This window comes from Anser anser, assembly GCF_964211835.1.
Source record: "Anser anser genome assembly, chromosome: 14".
Classification (NCBI taxonomy): domain Eukaryota; kingdom Metazoa; phylum Chordata; class Aves; order Anseriformes; family Anatidae; genus Anser; species Anser anser.
Window position 1 is genome coordinate 19,390,898 of NC_139735.1, and position 27,013 is coordinate 19,417,910.

General features: G+C 41.4%; 3 protein-coding genes and 1 long non-coding RNA gene across 9 annotated transcripts in view; 2 read left to right on the forward strand and 2 right to left on the reverse strand.

The window, feature by feature from the left end:
* The window catches only part of PWWP2A (PWWP domain containing 2A), a 30,592-nt gene extending 24,430 nt beyond the window's left edge, over nucleotides 1-6,162 (forward strand). For 2 of the 5 annotated variants that reach the window (XR_014572193.1, XR_014572194.1), the window contains exons 3-4: nucleotides 477-3,013; nucleotides 3,445-6,162. Coding sequence is in view for 1 of the 5 variants with exons in the window: in XM_083798118.1 (XP_083654244.1) it covers nucleotides 3,445-3,458 (14 nt within the window). In the remaining 4 variants the exon portion in view is untranslated. The remainder of the gene's footprint in view (nucleotides 1-476; nucleotides 3,014-3,444) is intronic. The other 3 variants (XM_083798117.1, XM_083798118.1, XR_014572195.1) reach the window with 2 other exon arrangements.
* Nucleotides 4,466-11,605, reverse strand: LOC310881197. Its single transcript, XR_014572197.1, has 2 exons — nucleotides 8,190-11,605; nucleotides 4,466-7,024 (listed from the first exon to the last, which is right to left on the reverse strand). It is a non-coding gene; the product is annotated as an uncharacterized lncRNA (long non-coding RNA).
* Nucleotides 11,606-11,717: 112 nt separating this feature from the next.
* Nucleotides 11,718-24,124, forward strand: LOC310881196 (uncharacterized protein). Its single transcript, XM_083798158.1, has 4 exons — nucleotides 11,718-13,063; nucleotides 13,719-13,829; nucleotides 16,398-16,461; nucleotides 16,676-24,124. The coding sequence occupies exons 1-4, from the start codon at nucleotides 12,837-12,839 to the stop codon at nucleotides 16,688-16,690; spliced, it is 417 nt and encodes a 138-aa protein (XP_083654284.1). The 5' UTR covers nucleotides 11,718-12,836; the 3' UTR covers nucleotides 16,691-24,124.
* Nucleotides 14,950-27,013, reverse strand: part of TTC1 (tetratricopeptide repeat domain 1) — a 34,015-nt gene continuing 21,951 nt past the window's right edge. For both annotated transcript variants that reach the window (XM_083798130.1, XM_083798129.1), the window contains exons 7-8: nucleotides 24,137-24,191; nucleotides 14,950-16,441 (exon numbers count right to left, since the gene is read on the reverse strand). In XM_083798130.1, coding sequence (XP_083654256.1) covers nucleotides 16,308-16,441; nucleotides 24,137-24,191 — 189 coding nt within the window. In that variant the 3' untranslated portion in view covers nucleotides 14,950-16,307. The remainder of the gene's footprint in view (nucleotides 16,442-24,136; nucleotides 24,192-27,013) is intronic.

The window sequence follows — 27,013 nt, forward strand, 5'->3', positions numbered from 1 at the left end:
AGTAGACAGTGCCCTAAGTTTGCTTTTTTTTTTTTTTTTAACTCCAAAATATAGAAAAGGTCACAGTCACCATGAACTATAACCAATTGCTTCAATTTTAACTTTAGGGAGTTACTTCGTGCAGCACAATTTCGGAGTATTGCTCCAGCTTTGAGCACCAAAGTCCTCCATGTGCAGTACAGTGTTTGCACACGTACATTGCTGGTGTTGACACTTTGTTTTGCTGTCTGCTAGTTTGTTTGCAAAATGATGTGTTATTTCCTGTGAAGGTGTAAACTCTGCTGGTAAGGTCTAGCTTAAGCACATAAAGTTAGTATCAGATTTTTTTTAGCATCTTTTCATGGTATGGTGTTTTCTGGAGAGCAAAAGTAGTCTACTCAGTAAGAATTCAGACGGACAAGGAGGTTACTTTATTTTTTCCTCTTTAAAACATCAGAAATTCTCTACTTCCATTGACCAGATTTTGTCTACCATAGATCTCAACGACTGACAGCGTTTTACATCAGCCTGAGTCCTGCTGCTCCCTTGCGGTGTCTGACAGCCTGCTGTGGATTCAGGTGGGGGCTTGGGAGCTGTCGGTGGCCGGGGCAGGGCTGTCTGCTCCCTCCCCTTCCTTAAGGGAAGGGCACGTTTGCCAGGAGGTACTGGCTGGGCCAGAGGTGGTGAGCTGCTGGTTATTTTATTTCCCTCTTCTATCTGAACACTTCTGATATAGCTGTTCCCCCTGACCTGCCCTGATGTCAGGATGTACGTGCATGTTCTTGAAAACAACCACGCTGTTTCTCTTAAGACTTGCATTAAGTGATCAGATCAAATAATGCGGCAGGCATAATGTAAAGGTAAAAAAGACTAATTAAAAAATAAGATTTTGTCTAAAACCAGCCATCCTCAAACACTGTTGTTATGTGGATCACATCTTAGTAAGAACTACCTTGTGGCAGTTCATCTGCTGTCTATGATTATAGGCACTGCTGATGTGTAAAAGTAATATTAGGAAAGAAGTTAGTAACTTTTTAGTCTCTTTAAAAGGAAGTTTAATAGCTAAATCAAGGAAAAGAATTGAAAACATGAGCAGGAAGACCTTGGTGGAAAACTTGGTTGACATATGGACTGTAGTTAGCGAGCCACTGTTCTAGGAAAATGAAGCCTGTTTTCTTTTATCTTTTTTTCCCTTGTTCTTTCCAACCCCAGATCTGAGGGAGAACCTGTATTTAGGGAAACACTTAACATGCATGCTTAACTTGAAGTGCGTGCCTAAGTCCATTAGGAAATACAAAGCATGTGTTTAAAGCCAAGCAAATACTCAACAATGTTGGGACTTCTAGTCCAAGTATGTACTTACTGCTTGGATTTGATGTGGCCGTGTGCATGTGCCTTGTATCTCTTGAGACGGAGAGAAAATGGGGCAGTGAGGAGAATCTACAGTTGCTGTAAACAGAGCTCGGTTTACATGAAGAAGTCATGATTTTTACTTTAATATAGTAATGTAAAAAGGTGCAATCTAGGATTGCACCTATCTAATCTGGGATTAGATAGTGGATATGCAATGATTTTGGTTTCTGTAAGCTGAGATTTGGTGGTAGTACACAGGAGGCTTTGTCACGTGTGGATCTGAAAAGCATTGCAACCACATTGATCGCTAGGTTGGTAGATGAAGTGTCAAAACCAAAACTGTCTGTCCTCAGAAGGAGGAAAGACCGCTGTAAAGTTAGCTGTTTGTTTCCTTAGACGTAGCTGTAGTTGTATGCTCGCTCAGATAACCAGATTCCTGTCTTGCCTTGTCCCTTCATAGATCACAGACATTTGTGGGCTAGGAGTTACGTCCCTTAGGCTGGAGCTGGGGAGCACAGGCGCTTGGGCATACTGGCTGGACTGTCATCCAACTTTTTGTAGGATTTTTGATATTTCTCAGTAGCATTTGGTTCTCTGACATACTGTAAAAGCTTCTTTTTCAAGACTTCATGGATACATGGTACTAATTTAACGTTAATCTTATTTTGGAGAATTTCGTATTGGCTGTATGCTTTAAGGCTCAGTATTGGTTGTTTTGCAGCCTGGGACACTGCGGTGTTTAGTTCTCTGCACCAGCAGAAGTCCTGTTGAATATGGGGGGACTTTGTCTGGCATCCTTCTCTTTACAGAATGGCTCTGCAGGTTTATTTCATGCATCTCGGAGTGGAACACACTTAAAATAGGTTTAATTCTGTATCAGTTCTGAGTATCATACCCAAATGAGGATCTATTGGGTATTAAAATGAATGCCTACATGTTTGCTGTCAAAGTATAGCACCTAGGTGCATCTTTGCCTGGCCCAGTTACATTTTGTAATTAGTCCTTGTTTTTTCTGTATCAGCTTTCCCAAAATTTTATTCCTATTTGAGTTCTATCTCATTGTATACAATGTGTTCTCTGTTGTCCCTTTGTGGCATAAGGAGTAACTGAGCAGTTGACAAATTCCACATTTATCTCCTGTATTTTCCCTGCCTCCTCTAGAGTAAGGTCTGTTTTCATGAATTCTTCTCTTTTGCTTCTCATTTTATATGTATTTCTTTTGGATATTATTTGGGAGAGTTGTTTATTCAGAAAGAACCTTAGAATTTTCTCATCCATGGTATGAGTCTCAGCTGGATTATTCAGAATGCCATTGCCAGTACTGCAAAATGTGCATATACATCTAAAATAGCTCCAGCAGTCTGAAGCTCAACATAGTGGTAAAAGGAGCCAACACGGCGGGCTGGGTCCTGTTGGAACCTCTTTTGTTCTCCTGTGGGTTTTTTGAACAAAGGGGTTGGACCAGAATACCTCTAAGAGGCCTCTTTCAACTTCAATATTATTATTTTAGAGATGTGTTTTCTCCACACTACAAAAGTGGCAAGTCAGTGCAGACTGTATTAATTCTCTACTGCCCTGAACAGTCGGTGGTCTCATGCAGAAGCTGTTACTTGGACTGTTTCTCCTGCCTTATCACTTCGTTTGAGTTCTGTGGAGCAAGTGGGAGAACATAAGCAACACGGTGAGCAGCTTTATTCTTTCGTGCTCCCATGCATTCCTGAGGTCTCACATTCAGACTGCCATTACAGCGTCAGTTTTAGTTTTATTCTGTCAACTATACATCGTTGTATAGCTTTTGTGTATTAATTTCCTTCCCTTGTTAACAACCTCGAAATGTCTTTAAAAATACAAGTTCTCTCTTGATGCTGAAATGGGGTGAGACGTAATAGACTGGTACGGTAGCTTCTCTTAAAACTCCGGTCAACTGAGGAGTTTGTTCACTTGTGTATGTCTTATGATAACGTAAATATATTTTTTTGTCTTCTGCACACAAGGCACAAAACTGAGCAGGCGAACCGGTAACTTCTCTGGCCACCTCAGATTTTATTTACCTACTTTTGCAATATATTCTGGAAGGCTTTTAACTGTTTTCCCTTTCTCTCCCCTTTTCAGCTCAGAGACACTAGTCAACTGCTGTTTTTATGGAACCTCACTACACTGCCACGAAGAGCACCAGCTCATCAGGACTGAAAGAAATCTGAGACTGAATTGTCCTATTTTTCCTCTGAAATCTTCACCAAGTAGTAAACATTTTTTGAAGGGGAAAGGCGGGTAAATATGTTAAAGCACCCCCTTGCACCCAGTTAGGGCACCTGTACCTAATGTACATTTTCTTTAAAATTTAAAAAGATGTTAGGAAATATTTTATAAAACTTTTTTGCAATAAATGACGCATGAAATTATTGAAGACTATAAGACACTTACATGCAAGGAACCACTTGAATTATTAGTATGAAGAATCACTGCAAATAACTGTTTTTTTTTGTAATGTGACAGTCGCGTTTGTATGTTTTGATAGGTGCCAGTGATGGAGCCAATTGCCTGGGAAGTTGACTGTAACTTTTGAACTTTTATTTTAATTCTTAACTTTAGCATTGCAATTTTCCATTCTATGAGGCTTAGTTAGTATTTAGTGCAGGTGTTAGCAGAGCTGTGACCTGTGATCAAAAGCATGTCCAAAACCAATTGTATTGTAAAATATGAACAGTCCTGCTATATGAGACCAATGTTTCCCGTAGAGGTGATGGAAAGGACAGTGACCACAAACTCCATGTATCTCTGTATTATGGGAAAGCTCCTTCTGTGTGAATATGGTTGCATTTTATTTATGCTATTGTAACACTTAGGGAATTGAGGATTGCAAAAAATGTTAAGAAGGGCTACAACAGAGAGTAGCGTTTTGCTTATGATACTATAAGAAGATGGGAGTCGTGAATGGAGAGAGATTAAATTGAATGGCATTTCTATTTCTAATCATGGGTTAATTTTTCCTTTTGACAAAGATATTTTTCAGATAGGTAACCAGTAGAGCAAAGGTTTTATTAGTGTTTCTGATGGTTGTTGATCTCAGTTACATTGACTTGTTTGAATAGCTGTAAATCAAAAACAAACAAACAAAACTAAACCCAGTGGGTTTTATCCATTTTATTCCCCTCCCCAAAAAGGTGTTTGCTAAGACTTACTTCAGTGGAGCTTGTGAATGCTGGACACGCTGCTGAAATACTGAGTTATTAAATATTAATTTATTTGTCACTATTTGACATTGTGTGCACACTTTCTCAGCAGTGTCATTTATTACAATGTTCTTAACTGGGGATTTATTATATAACCTGCGAAAATATTTGTTTTGAAGAAGTGAAAATGTGCACATAATCTACTCAAAGACAAATTTTTGTTTCTAGAGAACTGAAAAGACTTGTATTAAACTCTTCTTCCTTAGCATCCTGATTCAATTGGAGAAAATAGTGTCTTTATCCAGATCATTTAAAAAGAGAGATACCTTTCCGAGAGGCATCTGTATCAGCACAAAGACAGTTTCACAGCCTTCAAGTATGGCGCCTGAATTAAGTAACACTGAATTCGAAGTGAGGACAACTCCATTGCTTGGCTTTGGTGTTGGCAATGGGTTTAAACTTGTTAAGCAGTCGGGGAAGAGGGAAGTGAGAGGTGAGGACAGTCATCCAGATCCAGGAAAGGCGTATCAATGATGCACACACACTGAGCCAGGTCATGCTTAGTGTTTGCTCAATTCCTTTTTTTAAGAGGTAATTTATTTATAAAGCTGGAAATTGAATACTTACTGCCTGCTTGTTAACAAATAGCTGTATAATGCTATGCAGTAGGTTCAAATTGTACCGTTTTTCATAATAAAATATGACTTTTTAAAATTTTAGATTAATATTTTACAGTGCTCTTCCTTTTCACCGGTCAGAGGATCAGTGCTTTGGTCCTGTTTGTGGCCTGAGATTTAACTAGAATTTAGAAAAATGAAGATGTCTGATTTGGTGAAAGGGGAAGCAGTTTGGTATAGAGTATGTGCTAGCCTTTCACCCTCTAGTCGCTAGATCCCAATTGTATTCATAATGTACAAGGGTCTTGGCCTATTAAATAACATTTTAATACACACACACACACACACACACACACACAAACACACAAAAAAAAACCCACAACCGAACAAAAGAGAAGCCACCAAACAACATGGCACAAAACAGTTTCTGCTCAGGAAAAAGGCCCAGGACTGTAATAGCAGGGTTATTGCACATTGGATTGAAAACTGATTGATGTTGTAAGTAGAAGCCAGTAGTGCCTGCCTGTGTGACATCTGACTCTTAACCAGTGCTCTTATTTCCTCATCATCATGAGCACTTGTGCACAGCAGCTGAAATACAGAGAAAAACAAAAACATTCAAGAGTGATGCAGGTCTCTGCATTGGATAATATGGGTATATAAGCAAATAGCATAAAAATAGACAAGGTAGCTAATTGTACTTGCGTTTGTTTTCACAGAAAGTATTGCAGCCATTTTGTTTGAAACCAGATTTTCATTTTGAAATGAAATTGTCAGGGATATTCTAATGATAGAGAATTACAGTAATGTATTGCTTTTCACTTTTTTGCTTTAGTTGCTTAATATTTAAGCTTTGCTCCGTGCTACCTTCTTGTCTGTATATTGAATGGTCACTATGCCTCTTTCATTTTGTAGACTTGAATGAGGAGAATATGATTCATCCTTTAAGATTTGCTGAGAAGTAAATGATAAAGAATGTTGTGTAACATTTATTCAAATAAAGCCTTGATTTTTTTCAGTGCTCTTTTAAAGGGAAATAATGTTGAATAATGTTTTGATGTCTTAGCTTCCTTGTTTTATTAGTCCTTGACCCAAAAGCCTTTGATTTTTTTTTTTCCTTCTTTTTCCCTGAATTAAACAAAGATTAAACTGAGGTTACTAGTCCACTGCTGGAAGTGAATCACCTGGACAAATCTCTATCCAAGGTTACATTTCACCACAGTGGCTAAAAGATGCCAAGTCACGCTCAACCAGCCGGATGCTTTCCACAAGAAACGGGGAAAAGCTCTTCTTTTTCTTGCTGTGTCATTAATGAGACAAGATTACCCATACTTTGTAGACACAGATACAAAGAAATCCCGATGGCCCCATTTCATGGCTGCGACTGAGACGCACCCAGCCCGGTTGAAGGAGGAAGGTGGAGGTCCTGCTCAGAGGCTGCTGCCCCTTCGGCCGTGCTTCCAGCGCAGTCAGTGAGTGCCGAGCGAGCTGCAGACCTGGGGGTGAGCTCAGGGCTTCCCTGGCCCCGCTGTGCAGAGCTAATCTCCCCAGAAGCACACGAGGGCCGTGCCATCACAGCTGCAGCGAGGCACAACGCAGCAGGAGCACAGGACGTGCTTGGCCTCTGAATACCTGCGCCCCGCCTGCTCACCTCTCCTTTGACCATTTTTCACTCGAGCGCTAACAGTTTCAGACAAGTTGTCCATCGCAGGTAAGTGTAATAGGGTGTTTCTCCGTTTGGGGAGGAAATGCTTTGTGCTGAGTTGCATTGTCTCATCGTGGTGCCCTAAAGGAGGGGAGCAGGTTGTGCTGTACCAGCTGCCTTGTGAAACGGGGCTCTGCGTCTCAGGCACTGCGGTCAGAGGAGGGCAGGTTGGAAGACGCTTCTTCAGGTGGCAGAATCTGTAGGAGATTATGATGTATGTATAAGATAGCACGTATATAGATTTTTTCCCACTTGTATTTTTATTACTGTGAAGAAAAGATATCCTAGTTGTAATTGAGCACCTAGGTAAAAGCAAAAAAAAAAAAAAAGTTGCTCAGGTAAATTTGATTTCAAGGAAGTTCTTATTTCAAGGTAGTATTACTTTTCTTTTGATGCACAGTATGCCTGGAACTAGAGGGCAAGACAGAGGTATTAACCCTCCTGTAAGTCAGGCATTTCATTGCAGTGAGCTGTTGTCAGCAGTAAAGTCTTTCCCAGAATTGATTCAGCTTTGGAGTGGAGTGAGCACATGCACGTATGCTGTCTGTAGCAACTCAGACCTTGGCCCAGGACCTCTGTGATGCTTTTGAAATCAGTTGGTTCCTCCTGTAACTGTGAGCGAGTCTCCACGTCTGTCTGTCGCTTGGAACAGAGCTCCAGCATACGTTTTTCTTTGCCTGCACAGGGTGATTTCTTATTCTGTCCGGACTACAGGAACTCCCATCCTCTTTCTCTCATTATTCATTCATTCTTGCAGCAGTTCCTCTTGAATTGGTTATCCTCATTAGGGCTCGGTGGAGAGGGGAAATCCTGCTGAAATGTAATTGCTCACTAATGGCTTTTCCTTTGTGACATTGTGTTGGTAGCGTCTCGCTGTGGGAGCCTGCTGGATTTGCTGCAAGACTGTGAAACCCACAGGAGAGGTTAGCCACACAGCTTTCAGAGTTCTGCAATTACCCCATTGATTAATCTTCACTCCAGCGGTTTGGTGATGAAAGTATAAAAGTAATCCAACCTTCAGCAGCGAAGCCAGTCCCACACAATCCCACTCAGTAATAATGTTTACTGCTTCCCTGAAGCATCAAAAGGGTGATACTTAATGGGGGCAAAAGTGCAGGTAGCAGCTGCTTAATGCAGCTTCTGGTGCAGGAGGGTTGGCGATGACTTGCCAGCTGAAACGTGGGGGATTGACACACAGAAATTAGATTTCTTTTAGGGTGAGACCAATGGGAAGACTTCTTTAGGAAATCAGATAAATCACTAACAGAGAGATGATGTAGTCAACTCAGACACCATCACATACTCGTTATTTTTAAGCATTATGTGGTGAGGAGCCCAGCGAGAGGGAAGCCAGTTACCTACCCGAAGCCTCATCTGTAGTTAAGGAAATCACACACGGGGCTTCTCCTGCGTTACCTTTGTGCTCCCCGGTGATGGGCTGGGCTCATTTCCCTGATGGACAGCATCCTCCAAGGCTATTAAGAGTGTAAGGGGCTGGTGAGATTTGCATGGTAAAGTCATTTTGCTGCTTTTGCAATTCCTAGAAAGTTGGGAGTGCAAGAAGCTTGGAATGCTTCTCTGCTGCACGAGGTCGGTGTGGTAGTGTCTTGCATGGAGCGCTCGCAGCGCAGTAGAGATGCGAACCGTGCTGTAAGGGTGCTCGTCCCGTGGCTCAGTTGATGGCGCAGTGATGCTCCAGCTGCCAAATGCTAACGAGCGTGCCAGGAGCCTCAGCAGGATGATGCAGCAGCGTTGCGCGACCCTCTGAGCAACTGCAGGGCTGGGAACCAGCCTGCCTGAACGTGGCTTTGGTATCAACTGCCCCTCGCTGTCACCATTTTTCTCTTGTTCTCTTGTCCTTGCTCAAGTCGTTGGAAGTGGATGTGTCGTTCTCCCTCTTTGTGCAGGAAAGGCTGCGTGGAGGCACTGCCTGGGAAAGGCAGAGCGTGGCAAGGCTCAGCACCTACTGGATGGCATTAGAAAAAAGCTCAGGTTATTTCCTGGTTCATACAGTGCTGGCTGTTTTTGTTTGCATCCTGCAGTTTATTTTTATGGTCCTGCTCAGGTTTTTCCCTTGGGTGTTTGTGTGGTCTTTGTTTCTATTCACTTGCTGGGCGCTCAGGGCTGGGCAGGCTGTGACCAGTGTATCAGCTTTTGGGCTGTTCTGAATTTTGGGCAAGTATTCAAAGCCAAGGAGAGGTAGTTCTAACTTTGAAATCCAGATTTTCATCTAAGAGCTCCAAGTCTTAAAAGCTTAGGGACTGGAATTTCCAAACGTGGTCACCTTGGTCATTAAATATTAAACCAAGGCTGTGCCTGCTTGAGGACTCACTCGAATACTGAAGTACTCCGAGCCATCGGAGAAAGGGGTTGGGGCTCCGGAGTGCAAAAGGAGGAATATTGGACTGTGCTAAAGATGAGGTCCCAGAAGTACTTCCTCTGTACAGACAGAGAAGACTAACCTTCTCGTGAGTCACTGTTTGCTCTGTTTGCCTTTTCAAAGCCGGGAGGACAGGGACTAATGTACGTACATCGTGTTTCCATTCATACAGTGAAATTATATCAGAGCTTTCGGTTGCGTCTTGGCTTAGTAAACTTGCTGCTGGCTGCAAGTATCATTGCTTCTGCTGCGTTTGATGTGGGGGACACAGGTACCTTGGGTCAGAGAGCTGTTGCCTAAAGGGCAGGGGCAGGCCCTTGGCTGAACGCAGCGAAGTGCCCACGCTCCCGGCCTCCTCTTTCCGCAGGTTCCCAGATGTTACAATTCTCAGCTCCTTTCTCAGATAGAAAAATGCCCCAAGATGGAATGCTGCAGCCAAATGAGCTAATGGAAATGTGTCAGTCTCACCGAGATAAAGAAAGATGCAATTGTTGGGAGCGGTGCGTGGATGCAAATAGCCCAGCAGAGCTCTGCTGCCTCCCCAGGGGCCTATTTTATCACTTGGTACTTGCCATCACTGCTCCAGGAATATGTTCAGGAAGCTATTCCAGCAGCCAGGCTCAAATCCACCGACCAGGCTGGATAATACCATTTCCCCTCTCGCTAACATCTCACCTCACCAAGACGTCAGCCGGCAGCGGGGCTGTTGTTCAGCAACGCCTCCCGCACCACTGCGCCCGGGGCTGTGCCTGGGGGATGGGCTGGGTTCACATTCAGGAGTGAGAAACAGAACAGAAATCCACCTGCCCCACAGTGTGTGTCTGGCTTGAGTTAGGGAAGGCAAACCTCTTTTCTTTCTGCCGTGTCCGTGTCGGGAAGGTGGCTTTGGAAAAGGCCTTCTTGAGGGCCAGCCGCTGGGAAGCGGGCAGGTACGGGGAATCCTGCCTGCCTCCAGGCTGGAGCCGGAGCTGCAAACAGTGAAGGCCCCAACTGGGAGGATTAACCACTGAACATGCAGGGTCAGAAAAACATGGTTAATGGCTTTCGGCTGTTTTAGGGCATTGCAGCTATAAAGGACTTCGCTCTGTCTGTCAGGGTAGGCTGTGATGGCTCTGGCTGAATGCCACAGCAGCTGAGAGCCTGACAATTTCCTGTGCGGGCTGTGTCTCTGACAATCAGGCTACCCAGAGCCTCTGCTGCTAGAAGACACCCCTAGCACATACACCTCTCATGGTCAGAACCCAAAATCAGCTGGAAAAAACATGCTTTGGGCCAAGCAGCCTCTCCCAGAAGCACTGCACCCCCACAGCTCCGGCTGAGCTTCTGGGCAGGGTACCGAGGCTTTATGCCCCCTGAGGGTGCTGTGCAAGCTGAGCTGAGCTCGTGGCCCTGCTTTTATCCTTTTACCGGGGGGAAACGGTGGAGGCGGCTTTGCTGGGCACTTCCAACTTGCAGCTGGCCGGACTCCCCTGCTTTGAGCAGCACGGTCACAGTGAGCAACTCTGCCACAAGGGCAATGACACAGCCGGTGGGCCTGGGAGCCGGAGGAGGAGCGAGGCATGGATGTGGCACGCTGCCGGAGAGGCTCTGGGGTCAGCCTCTGTGGGCGCCCTGAGTGGCCTCAGTGAGGGAGCCCAGCGGGGTTTGAGCCCTGAGCGTGGGCGGCCCAGGGACACGCGAGCAGCGGTTTTGTTTCTCGGGTGGCTTGGCAGCGGTGCCTTCCCTTGGGTTTGCTCACCAGGGTACGTGACAAGAGGTGGCAGGATGAGAACTTGGGGGTGCCCCACGCACCGCTGCGGTAAGCCACGGCAAAGGGCTTTAAAAACAGGATTTTCACAAGGTTTGTGGAGACCTCCTTGGTGGCTGTTTGGCTGGCTGCCCTTTGCTGAGGAGACTGTTAGACAAGGCTTCTTCTGGGGAGTAAGTAAGAGCCTTTGCTTTCTCAGGAACCTGTAATGTACAGCCTAGAGCTTTCTGAACCACTGATTCTGGAAGCCTTGCATGTCTGCCACCACTTGTGCCTGCAGTGTGCCTTGGTGCAAGCGTCGAAATGCCAGCTACAGCTACAAGGCAGGGGGTTACAGAGACCCAGCAAGTGTCTGCTGCTGGTGCTGAACACCGGAGGGAGAACAGCTTCTGAGACATCCTGTGAAGCTGTAAAACCTCAATGATTGAGTAAGTGAAGACAGGTTTTGGAAACAGCCATATGTCACTGCACGTCTTGGATTTAGGACACAGAGAGCTCCCTCAGAGGGAAGGTCAGCTTGAGTGGGCTGAGCGTAGCATGCAAGCTCTGCTGGGGCAGCTTACCTGCTTGTGGCCTGGACTGTCTGGATTTTAAGTAACTTAGGTTTTAATTTGTGCTAACCCAAACACCCACCCTGTTAACTTTCTCTGTGTCCAGGTCTGATGCAGGAGCTGGACTGAGTGGTGGTAGAGAAAAAGAGGGTGAAGACAGCTCTCTTGGGTATCCCACTCCCATCACACACGAAAAAGTAGAGGTAACAGAAGTGATATAATCCTAAATTTAATGTAAATAACCTGCATTGAATTATCAGAGAGCACTTACTCCTTATATTTCCTGTACAATAAGAAAGTTGGCACAGTCTCACAAATGAAGACAAAAAAAGATACAAGCTGTAGCATATGGTAATGTACTGTAATGATTAAACTGGCAATTACTTGGTATTACCTATCCTGAAAGGATAGAAATGAAGAAGCAGTGGCACCTTTAGATACCATGGACAAAAGAGGCTACTGAGCACATATCACTGGATGTGCTTGTAAAGCTCAGGAAATGGTGCTAACGGCCCCACCACAAAATGGATGAGCTACTTTTTGAGTGCCCTTGTAATGAAAAGCTAAAGTGATGGAGACAGACTGGACACTCAGTTTTCTGAAGTTATTTTCTGAAGCATGACATCCTGGATATGTTACTTTGGACCATATTATGATGTCTAGAGACAAAAATCCGTGTCCTGGAAGTTGGTGGCTACAGTATAGCGTTAGTTCATCAAAAGTAGATCTTGTCATTGAACCAGGCTTAGTAAATTTAATTATAGAGATGCTCTACCTGGCATTGCACTCAACAATATATGTAATATTCATAGATAAACATCCACAATATTAAATAAATGATGCACACTTAGATTAAGGATCTTAATCTCAAAAAAATTTCCACTGTCCTTCAACTTGGGATGCTTCCCATGAGATCCTGCTAGGCCTTCTACTAGTCAACTCTTTTGTCTGTGACTGAGAGGCAAACCAAAAGTCACTCCTGAAAATGGTGGTAAGCAACAGTGTGGTAGGAAATCATACAAAACAACTTGTATTTTTCAGTAAGCCGGGCCTACCAAAGAAAACATGACTTAATTCGGTGTTTAGCTGCAGTAACACTGCAGCTGCAGGAAAGGGGGGTCTGTGTCTCAGGAACCAGTTAGCTCAGAAAAGGCTTAGGAGAAGTCTAAAACTTGGCACAGCTGTTGCCAAAAGGACCCACAGTGTTTGAGCACTTAAACAAGGAAGAAGTGAGCAAGAACATATAGAGCAGAAGGGAGACAAATCGCAGCATTGGTTCTGATGTCCTTTCTTCAATGTCAAAAAAGATGAAGGTCTGAGACACAAACATTATGGAAAGCCTGGAGAAAGTTCTTTGTAGGGAGAGACTTGAAGCCCTGTCTCTTCAGCTCACAGAGAAGACCAGCAGGCCCCCTCATTACTATGCAAACATGCGCAGGGAGAAAATGCCAGGTACTAAAAGCATTTATTTTTGCAGAGGAATAAGAAGGAACAAAGGCTGGGAGCCGAGGACAGACAACACCAAGTGGAAAAAAGGAATGTTTGTTGGAAACACAAGGTGAGTATTGGAAGCAAGGGAAGTTGTTGGTTTAGAGCATTTATGTTTAAAAGATTGTTTCATAAAACATTTTTTCCTATTAGAGGTTGTAAACCCAATGCATGTGCCTCAAAACACCCTGGCAATGCAGTGGATTTGTGGCCAATTACAACAGGAGGAAGTACCAATTACCTTTCTCTTGGCAGCTGTGATGACCAATTTAGACATAAAAAAAATCCCTTTAAAAATAAAAAGCCAAAAAAAAAAAAAGCAGCTGTTTAGGATTTGGACAATGCAAAAGGGCTTCCATTAGGCAATTAATTGGAGTTTTACCTAGAGGAAAACTTGCTGTAATGTCAGATAATACAGTCCAGAGGTTTCTATTCTAGCCCTAGAGTGGCACTTTGAGTACATATGACCTATAGATTTGAGTCCTCTGTAATGGTGGGTGCAATTTCCAGTGACATTAAGCTGCCTCTTTCACACAGTGCAATTAAATTACAAACACAAGTGTGAAAAGCAAATCAACTGCAATCCTTCAGCTTCATTTGTTCTTCCTTTCAGTTGGAAACTAGAGGTACACATCAGGCATTCAGCAGGGAAGTTGCACACCTTTTTTAGGTGCTTGTGCAGCAGGTAGAAATATCAAAAGTTTTGTTGTGCTTTTATTTTCCAGAATAATTGAAACAGCCTCCCCCCAAGAAGGTATATTTGCAGCCCTCCAGGCCTTCAAAGATGTGAAGCCAGACCAGAATGGAAGGAAGAATATTTGTCACCAAACTCCTTTGTAAGACAAAGCAGCAGCTTGCTAAGTCACTGCCTGTAACTTTGCACAATAGCCATATACTGGTAAATAATAGGTAAACACACACAGGCTGAGTAAAGGTAGCCATTAATTGGTAGTAAAGGATACAAATGTACAGTATCCACGGTAGCTTCTACATGGTTCCATTTATGCGTGGTCTAAGAGCACATATATTGCAGGTGAGTGAAACCCACAGTGCAGACCTAAGCTGCCTCATGCAGTGATGCAGGACTACTGCTGATGTTGCTAAACCAGACAAAACCCTAGATGCGCTCCTTTCCCCACCCTTCAGGCGTCACCTAGTGAAGCTCGGCAGTGGAGCCTTGCTCCAGCTCCGGCCACACTGTACTGCTTCCAGGGCCAGCTGCTTTTTCAATATGGAGCCTGTAACAGCAACTACTGGCATCTCTACCTGATGTGTGCTCAACTGGGAGCTCCGGTGAAGCACAATTCACATTCCCCAGTGCCTCCTCAGTTTGGGCTCAGGCCAAGCTTACGAGTTCCAGCCAGCCCAGCACTGCCTCTGCCCAGGGCTCCTTTGGAGCTTGGACACCTCTGCTCCATGGTACTCCAGGTTTCAGGAAAAATTAGCAAGACTTACACTAGTCCCAACATTCTGTCCAAGCTAATAAACCTTCCCTGAGCCTGAAGAGCTCAGTTCTGAAAGCAGCATGGTTTTACAGCTGCCAGCAATAAGCCAGCTAATGAGCCACTCTGGACCTGCAGACACTCCAGGTGTGAGAACACTTCTCTCCCAGCACATTCCCTCATAGCCCAGGTAAGCTCAGCCCCTCTCCCTTGATACCAGAGCCCAACACACCCAGCATCTGGCTAGCAACCACCTCTCCAGCTCCTGCTACCTTGTGGCTGCTCCCAGGAGCAAAATCTTTCTTTAAAACTTCCCCTTTACACACCTACCAGTCTGCCCAGTTTTAGCAAAGACAACTGAGCCTTGCATGATTGGAATAGTACTCCAGTAAAACAAGACATAGTTACAGTTTAAGCACATGGAAATCCTAGAGGCTCTTTTTGTTTAGTTAAGTGACATTTTAATTATGCAGATGTTGTTAAAGGCAGCATAGGCCTCACTGTGAATTAGGTCTTTTCTTCTTTTGACAATGATGACATTTTATTTCCCATAGATGTAATACATACTCCTTGCAGACATGAAATGGTTTATAAACAGTTAAAGTCAAAACTAAAAATGCATCAGGATATAGTTAAACAACAATAAAAAAAAAAAACACACCACCACCCCACACCATTAAGCATGCACTGTCAAAATGGAAGAAAAGCACCAAGAAACCTTAGCTTGAGACACTATTCCTTTCAGGCTTATCAGTGTAAAGACTGGAGCTCAAGACATGCAACTATTACAATTTCAGTCCTTAAGGACCCAAAAAACCATTTCTTGAAATGTAAGATGATGACTAATAGCTATCAGACAGCTACCACTAATTATTTAAATCATGTACTGAAAGCTGCATGGAGACAACTGAAAAATGCCTGCAATGTGAACATTTCAGCATTGATATAAAAACCAGTAAGTAGTAAATAGAAGACACCCCTTCAAAACCTGAAAACCCTTGAAAAACCACATACATGTATTTCTTCTTATGCATCTATCTATAGATGCTTCAAAGTTCTCAAAGTCTACAAGAATCTTTTGCAATCAACTGTAATATCACTTGTTGGCCACTATGGATAGCTGTAATGTATCTCAGACAAGCAAATTTCACTAACTTTAGGGTACTGTTACAAAGTGTATATATATTGGCATGTAATGTCCATGTCATCTTCAAAATAAAAAGTAAACAAACTCTGAGGTAAGGGTAGTCTCTGATGCTGCTATAAGCAAGAGAAAAAACTCAAATGGCTCAAAGTAATGTCTTGCAAATATGCTATTTATAAGCATTTTTATCAATACTACCCCCATGGGAAGGAATCATACAAAGCAAGAACTTCACAATGCAAACCAACAGAAATACCAAGCCTTTATTACAAAGAAAAAATATTCCACAGAAGAGGTCAGCTTGGTTCTATGCATGCTGTCAGTCATATCCACCTGCTGAGTGTGGAGAAGTGCTTCTGCTAGCTGCATTAATCCCCCAAGACGCTGTTAGGCTTTGTTCTTAGCCACAGGTGCACGGGCATTTTGATTCAACTGAATTACTTGCTAGAATGTTGTTGCCAGCATTGAATGGGCCAAAATAATGAACCTGACTGTTGGACATGCCAAAAACTGCAAGTGAAAAATCACACACTGGACATAGTTAGCACTAAGAAGTCAAATTACTTTCTGTACATCCACGTTGTAAATAATTTTACAAGCAGAGAAATGAAAATGCTTGAGTCTATCTTCACTTGGATAGCGTGAAGAATGTCTGCTGATTCCTTTTAGTGGTACGTGCAAGCACGGTCACAAAGCCTGAAAGCCAGCAGAACTAGAATGAATTCACGTTATCTATTGTTGTTTGGATTTTGAACAAAATTGATGGAATATGAACCAGTTGATGAATCTTGTTTTATCTGGAAATTTTCTGTTGACAGGCCAAAGGGGCGGAGAACCAAATTCCCAAGATCTTTCAGTTTGCCTACAATGAAAAAGAAATATGTGAGTAGTAAGCAGAGGGAAAACTCCCACTGAATTATGCCCAAATACACAGTCCAGCTCTATTAGTTTATCTACTAACTTAAGGTAAATGCTGTGGAAATCTCTCTAGTTAGTTGAATATTAGGCTCTTACATAAACTAAAAAAAAAAGGGGGGGGCAGTTATGATGTCAGTTTTGGGGGTTACAGCTATCCAGAAGTTCTTTATTTCCTCAGGTCGTAAGGTCCTAACTAAGGAGAGTTGAACAGCTCACAGAAGAAGACCGGTCTCCCCTGTACTTACACTTGGATATAATTTTGATAGCTGCCAATGCTCAGTTTTCTGACACAAGTTTTTCAGTTCGTGCCACTTTTGGTGCAGCTACAGTTCTATAAACATTCAAGTATGTTATATCTGCCCAGTTTCCTAGACTACCAGAAGAAACAGAGAAAACCAAAGCTCAAACTCTGCTCACGTGTAATTGCTACGGATCCCTTTCTAGATGTGTACATTGATATGAAGAACATTAAAATAAATCAATCCATACAAATGTGCCTGTACCTGCAAACTAAGCAGTTCCCTTTGAAGCATACAACTTTATAACTATTTTGCTTGCAAAAACTTGGCAGGGTGTCATCTGATGTATTATCATGAACTCACCTTCACAACTACAGCTCTCTGTAGCTAACTTATCACTGGAAGGAGTTCTAAGTACCCATTATTTAATTAGCACTGATAAATATATAGACAGCATGATAGTTAATAAAATCTAAGGGCTTCGATTAACATATACTACACAAGGTTTCTGACTCTAGAAAATGAGTCTTACTACCACCTGTAAAAGAAGGACAACCAAAGGACACCATTAAAAAATAATAATTATATCGATTGTAGAATAAATAAATCAAATAGATAAAATGCATAAAATCAAACAAAAAGCAGAGGTAGCAACTTTATGTTGGCTAAACACAAGCTAGCTGATCCCTGGCATAAGACGACAAAGGAGAAAGACGGTTGGTTCCCAACTAAGAACATTATTTTCCTCTTGGCTTCAATGCACAATAGTAGACTAACTTCCCAAAAACCAATCAGAAGTTTTGACAAGCTGAAGCCTACCCTAGGTTTGCATCCACAGGCTACACACCACCTTTTAAAAAGCCTTCCACTCTTGTAGGAATGATGAACAAATACAGGAATGTAAGAAGCCAAGCCCTACACAAGTCCTTTGCAAAGAGACAAACAGCATTTACGTGGTACAAATGGATCAAGTTATTTGCCTTAGCATGATGCTGCAGCCCTGTAACTGCTCAAAACTGAAACTCTATCAGTCTCAACTTACCCAGTGGATGTAAGAGATAAGGGGCAGCTATTTGGCAACTGTTCAAGTCAGGTTAATCACCACCCCAATAAACCAAAATAGACTGTTTTTTAACAACATCTGCAAAACTGAACAGGGGGCAGGGGGAACTTTTTCTAAGTACATTCACAGAAAATACAAAAAGAAGCCAGGGGAAAACGTAAACATCTTAATTTAAGGAACAACTCAATCCTGCATAAAGAAACTTAACAGTTGTTACTACAGTACTCCCAAGCATGCCAATGTCATTAAGCTTTTGCATCAAAGTGCTGGTTCACAACTGGGTATCTTTCGGATATTTGTGTAACTATTTTAAAGCAAGATTGGTCTGTGAGTCAAAATGGAAATTCTGTGGCCCTATACAGTGGAAAAAAAAAAGGCAATCTTTGTCTACAAAAGCAGCTAGTTGGTGGGACAATTTCTTCAATTTGATTTTTTTCTCCTGTTTGGCCTAACAGATGAGGTGACAGTGATCTGGCCAAGGTTACTCCAGTGGGCATCTCAGCTAGGATTAGCTTCCTTCTACTGTTTATTTATTTATTGCTATACTGTTTGGTATAAATTTCTAAGTCAAGTTCATAATTCTACACTGCATCCTAAAAGCACTTTGGTTATAAAGCTCTACAGATGTTCATAGCATCTCTAGGATGGGGATGAATAGTTGCTATTGTACTTTTAGACAAACACTTGGTCATTACTTAGCTCCACGTTTTGGGGTGAGATGTGTCTTTGTCTACTGATGGAAGAATTTGGCATAGTCTGGCATTCCTACAGCCAGTTGTAAACAGTTTACAAGTTATCCCAGCACTGCAGCTGGCTCAGGAGCAGGCAGACAAGTTTGCCTGTTTCAGGAAACACTGAAAGGCCTTTTCTAATTGGAGTGAGTATGATGGCTCTTTTCCGGTCATACCAGAGCCAATAAACACAGAACAACCGCCTTGGCATTCTTACTTGTAGCCAGGCCAGTTCTTTGGGAGAAGCTAAAGATTATATGATATATTTAATCCTTTATTCTTTGTCTCACGCAAGCTGTGACTGAGTATTAAACAATACAGTTAGAGGTCACCAGCCTATCACTTAAACCCACATACTGCAATGCCTTTTGGTGCAGACACATTTATTGAATTGTTAATAAAGTAGAAGAAAGCCTTGCCTTTTCCGGGAACTCAAGCCCCAAGCACTGTTCCTGCTGCTTGAAGCACATAAACCCATCATTGTAGGAAAGCACCATTTCCTCCTCCCCCACTCTCCTTTCATCCCAAAATTTAGATCTGTAGTTAAGTCCAACCTCCCCTTTCCCCCAAAGACAAGTTCTCTTAAAAGAGAGACTGTGCTTGCAGGAGACAAAAAAGCCTGTGGAGCTGTGACTCAGCTGCAAAGAGTTCTCAGCAGTTGAACACTCACTTGTCCTGGAGCAGGGTCACTCTCTCCTGAGACACTATTTCCATAGACCTTGTTCTTTGTGTTTTAAAGAGCGTATGTCTACTTCTCACCTGGAACTCCAGCATGTCAAATTTATTCAGCAAAACAATATTCAGAGATTACAGGAAAACTAACTAGTAAAAGTCAATTTAGGGCTCAGAAGTCTGTGATTCACCTAAACTGAAATTTAATGTCCTACTGCAAAAGGCAGATGCACAAAAAGATTTCTCACTATTTATTCCTGATGTAACAGCCAGAATTGACTGCTGTTGAGTCTTCCTGGCAATTCTTTGAATATAGTTCCTAGTGTTAAATGTGTTGTTTGGAAGCTGAAAAGCCATATATATTTTGTTTTAAATAAGTTCTGTGGGAAGGTCTCATCTTTGTATAACTTTTTGCATTACCAACATTTATGAAGTAATTGAAATAATCAGGACAAGTCATCTTCCCTTCCCTAACTAATAAGGGAAGGACTGAACCCACAGTAATTGCGTATCAGTTCTGGTTTGAATTATTTAAGTGACCTCATGTTCTCCCTACACACAGTACTGGGCTTCAGCAGCTTACTGTCAAATACACTATACCCTTCAGTATCAAAGAAGAAACTCATTCTTCAGGCATTAAGCCTAATAAACATTTTCACTAACCTTAAGTAGTTGGAAAAAGCTTATTGATCAAAAAGTCCAGGTAATGTGCTCTGATAGGCCTTTCCATTAATCACAGGTACATTATTGTCTGGAACTCACTCATTTTATAACTTAAGCTGAAAGCTGATCAGGTTTGATGCATTATTTGTATAAAATGGGTTACACAGATTGGCATGTTCCATCCCAATTTTTTTTATATCCAATATACCTGGCTTTCCTACGGCTATGCAGAAAATTGCATCACCACCACAGATCACAAGCTGTTAAACTTTGCTGAAACAGGTCCAAGCCTCCTCTCACCTCACACCCTCTCCCCACAGCTGCTGGTCCTAGTTATCACAATAATTTCAGTCTAAACAAGACTAGCTCGTTGCACAAACAGCTAGAGATCTTTTGTTTTAAAATCTGAAGAGAAACTAAAAAAACAACACAGGAAATGGTTAGTATGTGTTCTAATCCTGGGTAGTGACTGAAACAGAGGATGCTCATGTTATGAAAGCATAAAGGGAAAGAACTGCAGAACGGCTTGGGTTGGTAGGGACCTTTAGAGAGCATCTAGTCTAGGTTTTGGCTGGAATAGTTAATTTTTCTTGTAGAGGCTCACACGACGCTGTTTTAGATTTTTGATGGAAATACTGATAACACACCAATGTTTTAGTTGTTGCAGAGCCATGTTACACAGAGCCAAGGGCTTTTCAGCTCCTCGTGCGCCAGCAAGGAGGGTGGGGGTGCGCAAGGAAGCTGGGAGGGGACAGGACCAGGACAGCTGGCCCAGGCTGCCCAGAGGGATATTCCACACCACAGGACATCATGCTCAGCAATAAAAGCTGGAATAAAGACGGAGGAAGGGGAGACATTGGGAGTGATGGCATTTGTCTTCCCAAAAAAAGATTACGCATGCTGAGCCCTGCTTTCCTGGCAGTGGCTGAGCACCTGCCTGCTGACTGGAAGTGGTGAACGGATTCCTTGCTTTGCTTGTGCAAGCAGCTTTTGCTTTACCTACTGAACTAGACAGTAAACCATGCTTTTTCTAACAACAAGAATTTCATTAATCACATGTGCTACCATTTACACGCAAGAATTCATAGCTAGCTAGACTGGAAAAGAAGATCCAGCCAAGGATGTGTACCCTGATTTATTTACATATAATCACTTGTGAAGTGGTTTCAGCTTCTGACAAACTACGTGGTAATGAGCCATAGCACTGGAAAACAGGAAACTCTTGGGGAAGGAGGAAGATACACTCCACTTTTTTTTTTAGTATACATACATATATGTATGTGTGTATTTTAGTTTATACACAGCTCCAGTTTTCATGGCATTACTCAGCTGGGTAGGTGTACAAGCGCTTCCTTTCAGTTGAAAGAATAAAGACCTAGAAAAAACAATGTTACTGACTGATTCACTGACTAAAACAGGAATTCAAGGCAATATCCAAACTTCAAAAGGAGCCAAAGCATGATGAAGTGTGACATCCTTTCTAGAATATGTTGTCAATCATTAATTTAACTTTAGTGCTAGTGCTCCTGGACCAGGCCGACCCTGGAACTATTTGGATGATCTGACTTGCTCCTGGAAATCACAAAATCTGGGGTAAAACCTAGACACCACAGCTGGCTCTCCTGTGAGCAAGCAGCTGAATGAATCCTTGTGCACCTGCTACTGTTTAACCAATAATCCCCTAATGGATTACAGCAAGCAATTGTCTGTTCTGACAGTATTCAATGGGCAAAGAGCATTAATGAAGTTCTTGAAAAATAGTTGAAGCACCTTAAAACAAATGCAACAAGAAGAATCCAAAGAAATGCCTTAACGACCATGCTGCATCAAGTTTGTCATCTTATATTCCTAGACCTCCCACTTCGCCCCCCCAACCCCTTTTCAGTTGTCGGGTTTTTATTTAACCTCACATAGAGCAGCAGCATTTTAAAAACCCTGAGAAGTATCTCCTTCCCAGGCCTGCATCAGTAGATCCATGACATCACTGCTGCCTCTGTTAAATACAAGATATAGGGCATTTAATAACAAAAAAAGAGTCTCGTTCTTGCCCATATTCAAAATTTAATTTCAAGTTTTCTGTTAAGAGAATGTATTACAGAAAAATATCCCCAATTTATGACACACTAGTGATCACGACCAGTGCCAAGAATAAATGCCCAAATTACACCATGTAATTATAACAAATGTGACGATTTATGTGAATCCTGTCACACAGAGTTTGTCAGTGAAAATAGGGTTATATGCTATACAAACCCACTCTTAGTGTGGCTTTTCCTGGCTGTTTCCACCAGTAAACATCAGAACATCCCCTTTCGCATATTTAACATCACCAAGAAGGGATTGCCATCTCGGGAATCCCAATATACACAGCCTGAACTGGTTCCCAAAAGGCCAGTCCAGTTCCCAAATCCTAACTGCTACTGGATTAACACTTAAGTAATTTCACATCTAGTCTGAAATCTAGACAAAAATTACCAATATAGAATTAGGTTTGTAATGACAGTTTGTAATGCTGGATTTACTGTGTCAGTGCAGGCCCTTCTGATTCGTTAGGCCCTTCAAGCATTAAGGATGTTACAAAGGGAGAATTCTTCAGAAGCTGTTTTCTTACTACTCTGTTGAAAACCATCCCCGCCCTACAAATAGTCATAATCCTTCTGAAGGTTTTCTGCATTTTTCACTCATTTATACCACTACCACACTTAACCTTATTTATTTATAACTTCACCTAAGCACAATGATAGAAACAAAATGTGATGCACAGCAGCTCTAGAAAGCCTTACTGCAGCTTTATTTAAATTTAATAGGTCAAGACAGATACAAAACAAGAGCAAACCAGACTCCCTGCACAGCAAGAAGCAAATATTAAAGGAAAATATCAACTACAACAGAAGCTCTTGAAAGAGTCTCTTCTTCCCAAGTATTTTAGGAATTAATGCTATTGTATGCAAGACAAACTGAGTTTGTTTAACCTGATTCTCCACAGAATAACAAAACACTATCCCAAACTCACAAAGCCTACTCATCTTAAAAAATGCATTTCATCTACTTGTCACACCTAGAATGAGTAAACACGTAACCGTTGACAGCCATTTCTGAAACAGGTCAGGTACAGACAGTTTCTCTTTTTTATCTTACACTGTCATTTGTCCTTGCTCTTTTGTGTGGATTTTCTAAACAGCACAAATGAAAAGATAAAAATAGAAACTCATTTTAAAAAGCAACAGACTGTCAGAGTAGCTTCTGCACTGTTTTGAACCTATAAGAACTTAACACATCCTTCTAACTAGGAGGCAATAGACAGTGTTGGCAGCAGTCTTTTTTTTTGGGGGGGGGGGGGGGAGGGAAAGGGGGTCACCCTAAAATTATTAGTTTAATTATAACTCTGAGTTATGCTAGGAAGTGCTTTATGCAAATTAGTATTACACAGGAAAACCAATCATGCTTGGGTGATTTTACTGAAGTAGTTACTCTTCTGAAATAGAGCAGTCCAGTTACCGTGCTATCCAAGCGATAGCGATACCACACAACACAACGCTGGAGGCCCACACATTCAAATGGCTTATATTAAATCACATTCTCTTTTCCACAAAGAAGTTCAGTCAACAGTATCGTTTAGTATAAATTGTAAAAGTCAAAATATAATGAGCTATGTAGTTAGGAAATCCACTTTTATCTCAGCAAGGCCAGAGGCCTGTCTGTAACACTAGGGTAGGCCTAATCCAGCCTTAACACAAACAAAGCTGAAACACGGTATATAAACCAGGATAAACATGAAGACTTGGAGGTCTATAGGTGGAAAGTGCTACAAAAAGAACCAAATTTATTTCTTCAGACACAAGATCAAACATGCTCAGTTATTACAGCTGGTTGACTTTTTTTATGTACAGTTTAGTGAAAAACCTGTTTTAACCCATTCATGGGAATGCCTCCTTTAAATGTTTACTTGCAGAAAGAAAGGACAGTGCAATTGGTCTGTTTCAAACCATTTCCCCCTGCTTTTACATGTTGTTTTAGAAGGTCTTGAATATTTTTGTTTTTAAATTTAACTAATAGCCTTTTCTGTAGGGGAAAATTATTTGGCTAGAACTTACTGTTAGTAGAACTAAGCAATGGAGAACTAGAAAGAAATCGTGAATTTTGTTTAACACAAGTATTTCCTTTAAAACTTACCTTCTTTAAATTTTATATTAGAGATTCTAGTCACAAATTTTTATTTTCCTAGTAGACTACAATGATTATTATGCAAGTTACATGTATATGCTACTTACCTAACATTTCTTTCTTTAATTTTTCATTCCGTTCTTCAATTTGTCTAGGTAATCGCTGTGGAGAGGAAGAAAAAACTGGAATCAGATCCACGCTTTCAATAATACTGTAGTTTAAGCTTATGTAATTTTCATACACATACCAAGGATATACAGTTTACAGCTTTAAAAAAATCCTTATGTCAAACCAACACTTATCTTATTTTGGAAACCTGTCATTCATTCTGTGACATCAATTCATATAAGCAGCAAGTCATAACTTGCAAGTGCAAGTTTCATACAGGCATGAATTTTTACTACTGAAAAACAAATCTGATCTGTTTGCCTGGTATTTTAACTGAAAAGTTACTGAATTTAAGAGATTTATAATTAATATACATTTTAGCCCTATTTCCTCTGCTGCATGCATTAAATATGTTTAAGAGAGGTCAGAGGAATTAATCAAACACAGAATAACATCTATGATGTCTGCTCTCACTGGCACGCCGCTTCAGGTGAATCCATAACAAAAACATGAAGATCTACATACAAATATTTTATCAGAAGATCACTGAATTTCAGGATGTAGTTTAATAAGCAGCACTTTGTTATGCAATGTTGGCATACTTCTAATGAGGAGAGAGTATTACAAATGGGTAGGGAACTCCCAACAAGTTCATCCTGAGCAAGGTACTAGTCCAAGGAACAGTTCATTGATTTTGTGTTTTTTTTTTTCCTCTCCTCAAAACTGACGAAGTTAAGATCTGTGCACCATCATAGATAAAAGCTTCTCATGTTTCTAATGAGCATTACATAACTGCACCGTATTCTATGTATTCCAATGATTTGAGATCCCCATTTACACCTAAACCAACTGTGACTCATCTTCCATTTTATACAGTACCAGTGTTTTACTCAATGATTGTAATCACCATTTAGAATTATAATTTTATATTTACTACAATTAAGTAAATACATGTATTTACTGTTCATAAGTTAAATATTATATTAAAACAAAATATATTGTGAATGAGCGTTACTTTTTATACCTCTTTTTCATATTTTCAGAAGCAACTATTTCAACTTTTTATACCATACTTATTACTATACAATCCTGGCAGGTCAGAATGCAGTTACATGCATAACTATGCTGTCTCTTCTCGTGGAGGTCACTGCAGATAAGACAGACTTGCTCTAATGGTGCTATCAGTAAATTAATTACTGTCGCAAACCATGGTAACAGGTGTGCAATTCACTCCTTATACATCTTGCTTGTGATAATTGGCTTCTGAACATAGTTAAAGAATTTAATTTCCTAATCTTGTTCCTTCCTGTATTTTATAGCTCCAGTCCTCACAGAGCATCACAGGTTTGTCATTCTGATATCACTGCTACAGAGAAATAAGGTGTTCTCCTCTGGAAGGAAAAAAAAAACAAAAATAACATGTGCTGCCAAGACTATCTGACTATTCTTGTTCAAAGCAGTATATACACTGATGAACACAGGTAAATACATTCATTTTCTACACTGATGGGGAAGAGAGGTGGTATACCCCATAAAAACTGAAAAATGAACACTAAGGAGTACAATGCACATACACACAGATGGATAAGTCTGAAACCAGACCAGGCCCAGTATCACCAGATCTAATTAGCCCAGTCAGACCTCATCTGACTCCTGCTGACCCAGAGGGAGTTAAGTTGGGTGCAGATCAGGACCCAAGCTGCCTGCATTAAGACATGTGTGAATATCCCCAGGCTCCAAATTCGGTTGCACTGTGGCTGTGACATTTGCTAAGTCTTGGATCACTTTGATATACATAGAGTCTCTCTCACATTTGGAGATCGTGCTTTAGCAGGAAATAAAGACACAAATAACTTGATATGGAATACATGTTCCATGTTTTGTCGGTCTGAATAGTCTTAGTCCACTGACTCAGCATTTCTCACGCCAGAAACATACCTGCAAGGCTATCTATCTATAGAAAGGTATCCATAAACAGCTATTTTATCTGGTGTCTACGATACTTATCTCAAAGTACAGCTTCTTTTGGTAAATAAGTTTATCTGGTCTGCCAGTCCCTCAGAAACTGTGCTGAAGCTAAAATTCACCCAACACTGTTATGCACCTGCTAAAACAAAACCTGAAGATTGATACCACATAATTAAACACTTTCCAGGAAAGGATCAATAGGGATTATTTGACCACAAAACACTATATTTTCCAACTGTTTAATTTGACATTGAGGATGTCAAAAGTAACTGAAGTGTGTAACAGGGGGCTTTAAAATCAAAACACTAGCGCTGTACTCCTGAAATACAAACAGTACTGAAATTTTAGAGCAGCTAACAAATCAGGAATCAAAGAACTATAAAAAAAGAACTAAATACACAGTAAAGATCATTTAATAAGATTATGACATTCCCTAAAGCAGCATGTGAAATATTTTCTACACATGGGGAGAAGAAAGATCGGCTCTAACACTGAATGAGGCTAATTTGCAGATTCTCTTGATGCATCGTTTTCATTACCAGTGGGGGCACAGAAGTGCTGCACTATTTCTGCAAAGAGCACTGCACTTTACATTACAACAAAGCAGAGCCTCTTAGTCCCCCTGCGTATTACAGATATGCTAACTACATACGTGGAGTCTGGAATTGTTTTTTGTTATAAAATTTAGATATTATGGATATTTTTTAGAAGTGTAGGACTAACTTTGTCAGTATTTCATTAAAAAATTTTCAAGAGGTGAGATTTAAGCCTCAATCTCATAAGACTGCTTCTGCTCTGAAACTTGACAAAGAATGGAATCAACTCAGAGCAGAATGCCCTACATCCCACTGCAGCGTAAATTGAGGGCGTTTTGTACAAAGTGTTCTGCACCACATGTGAGCCTAAAG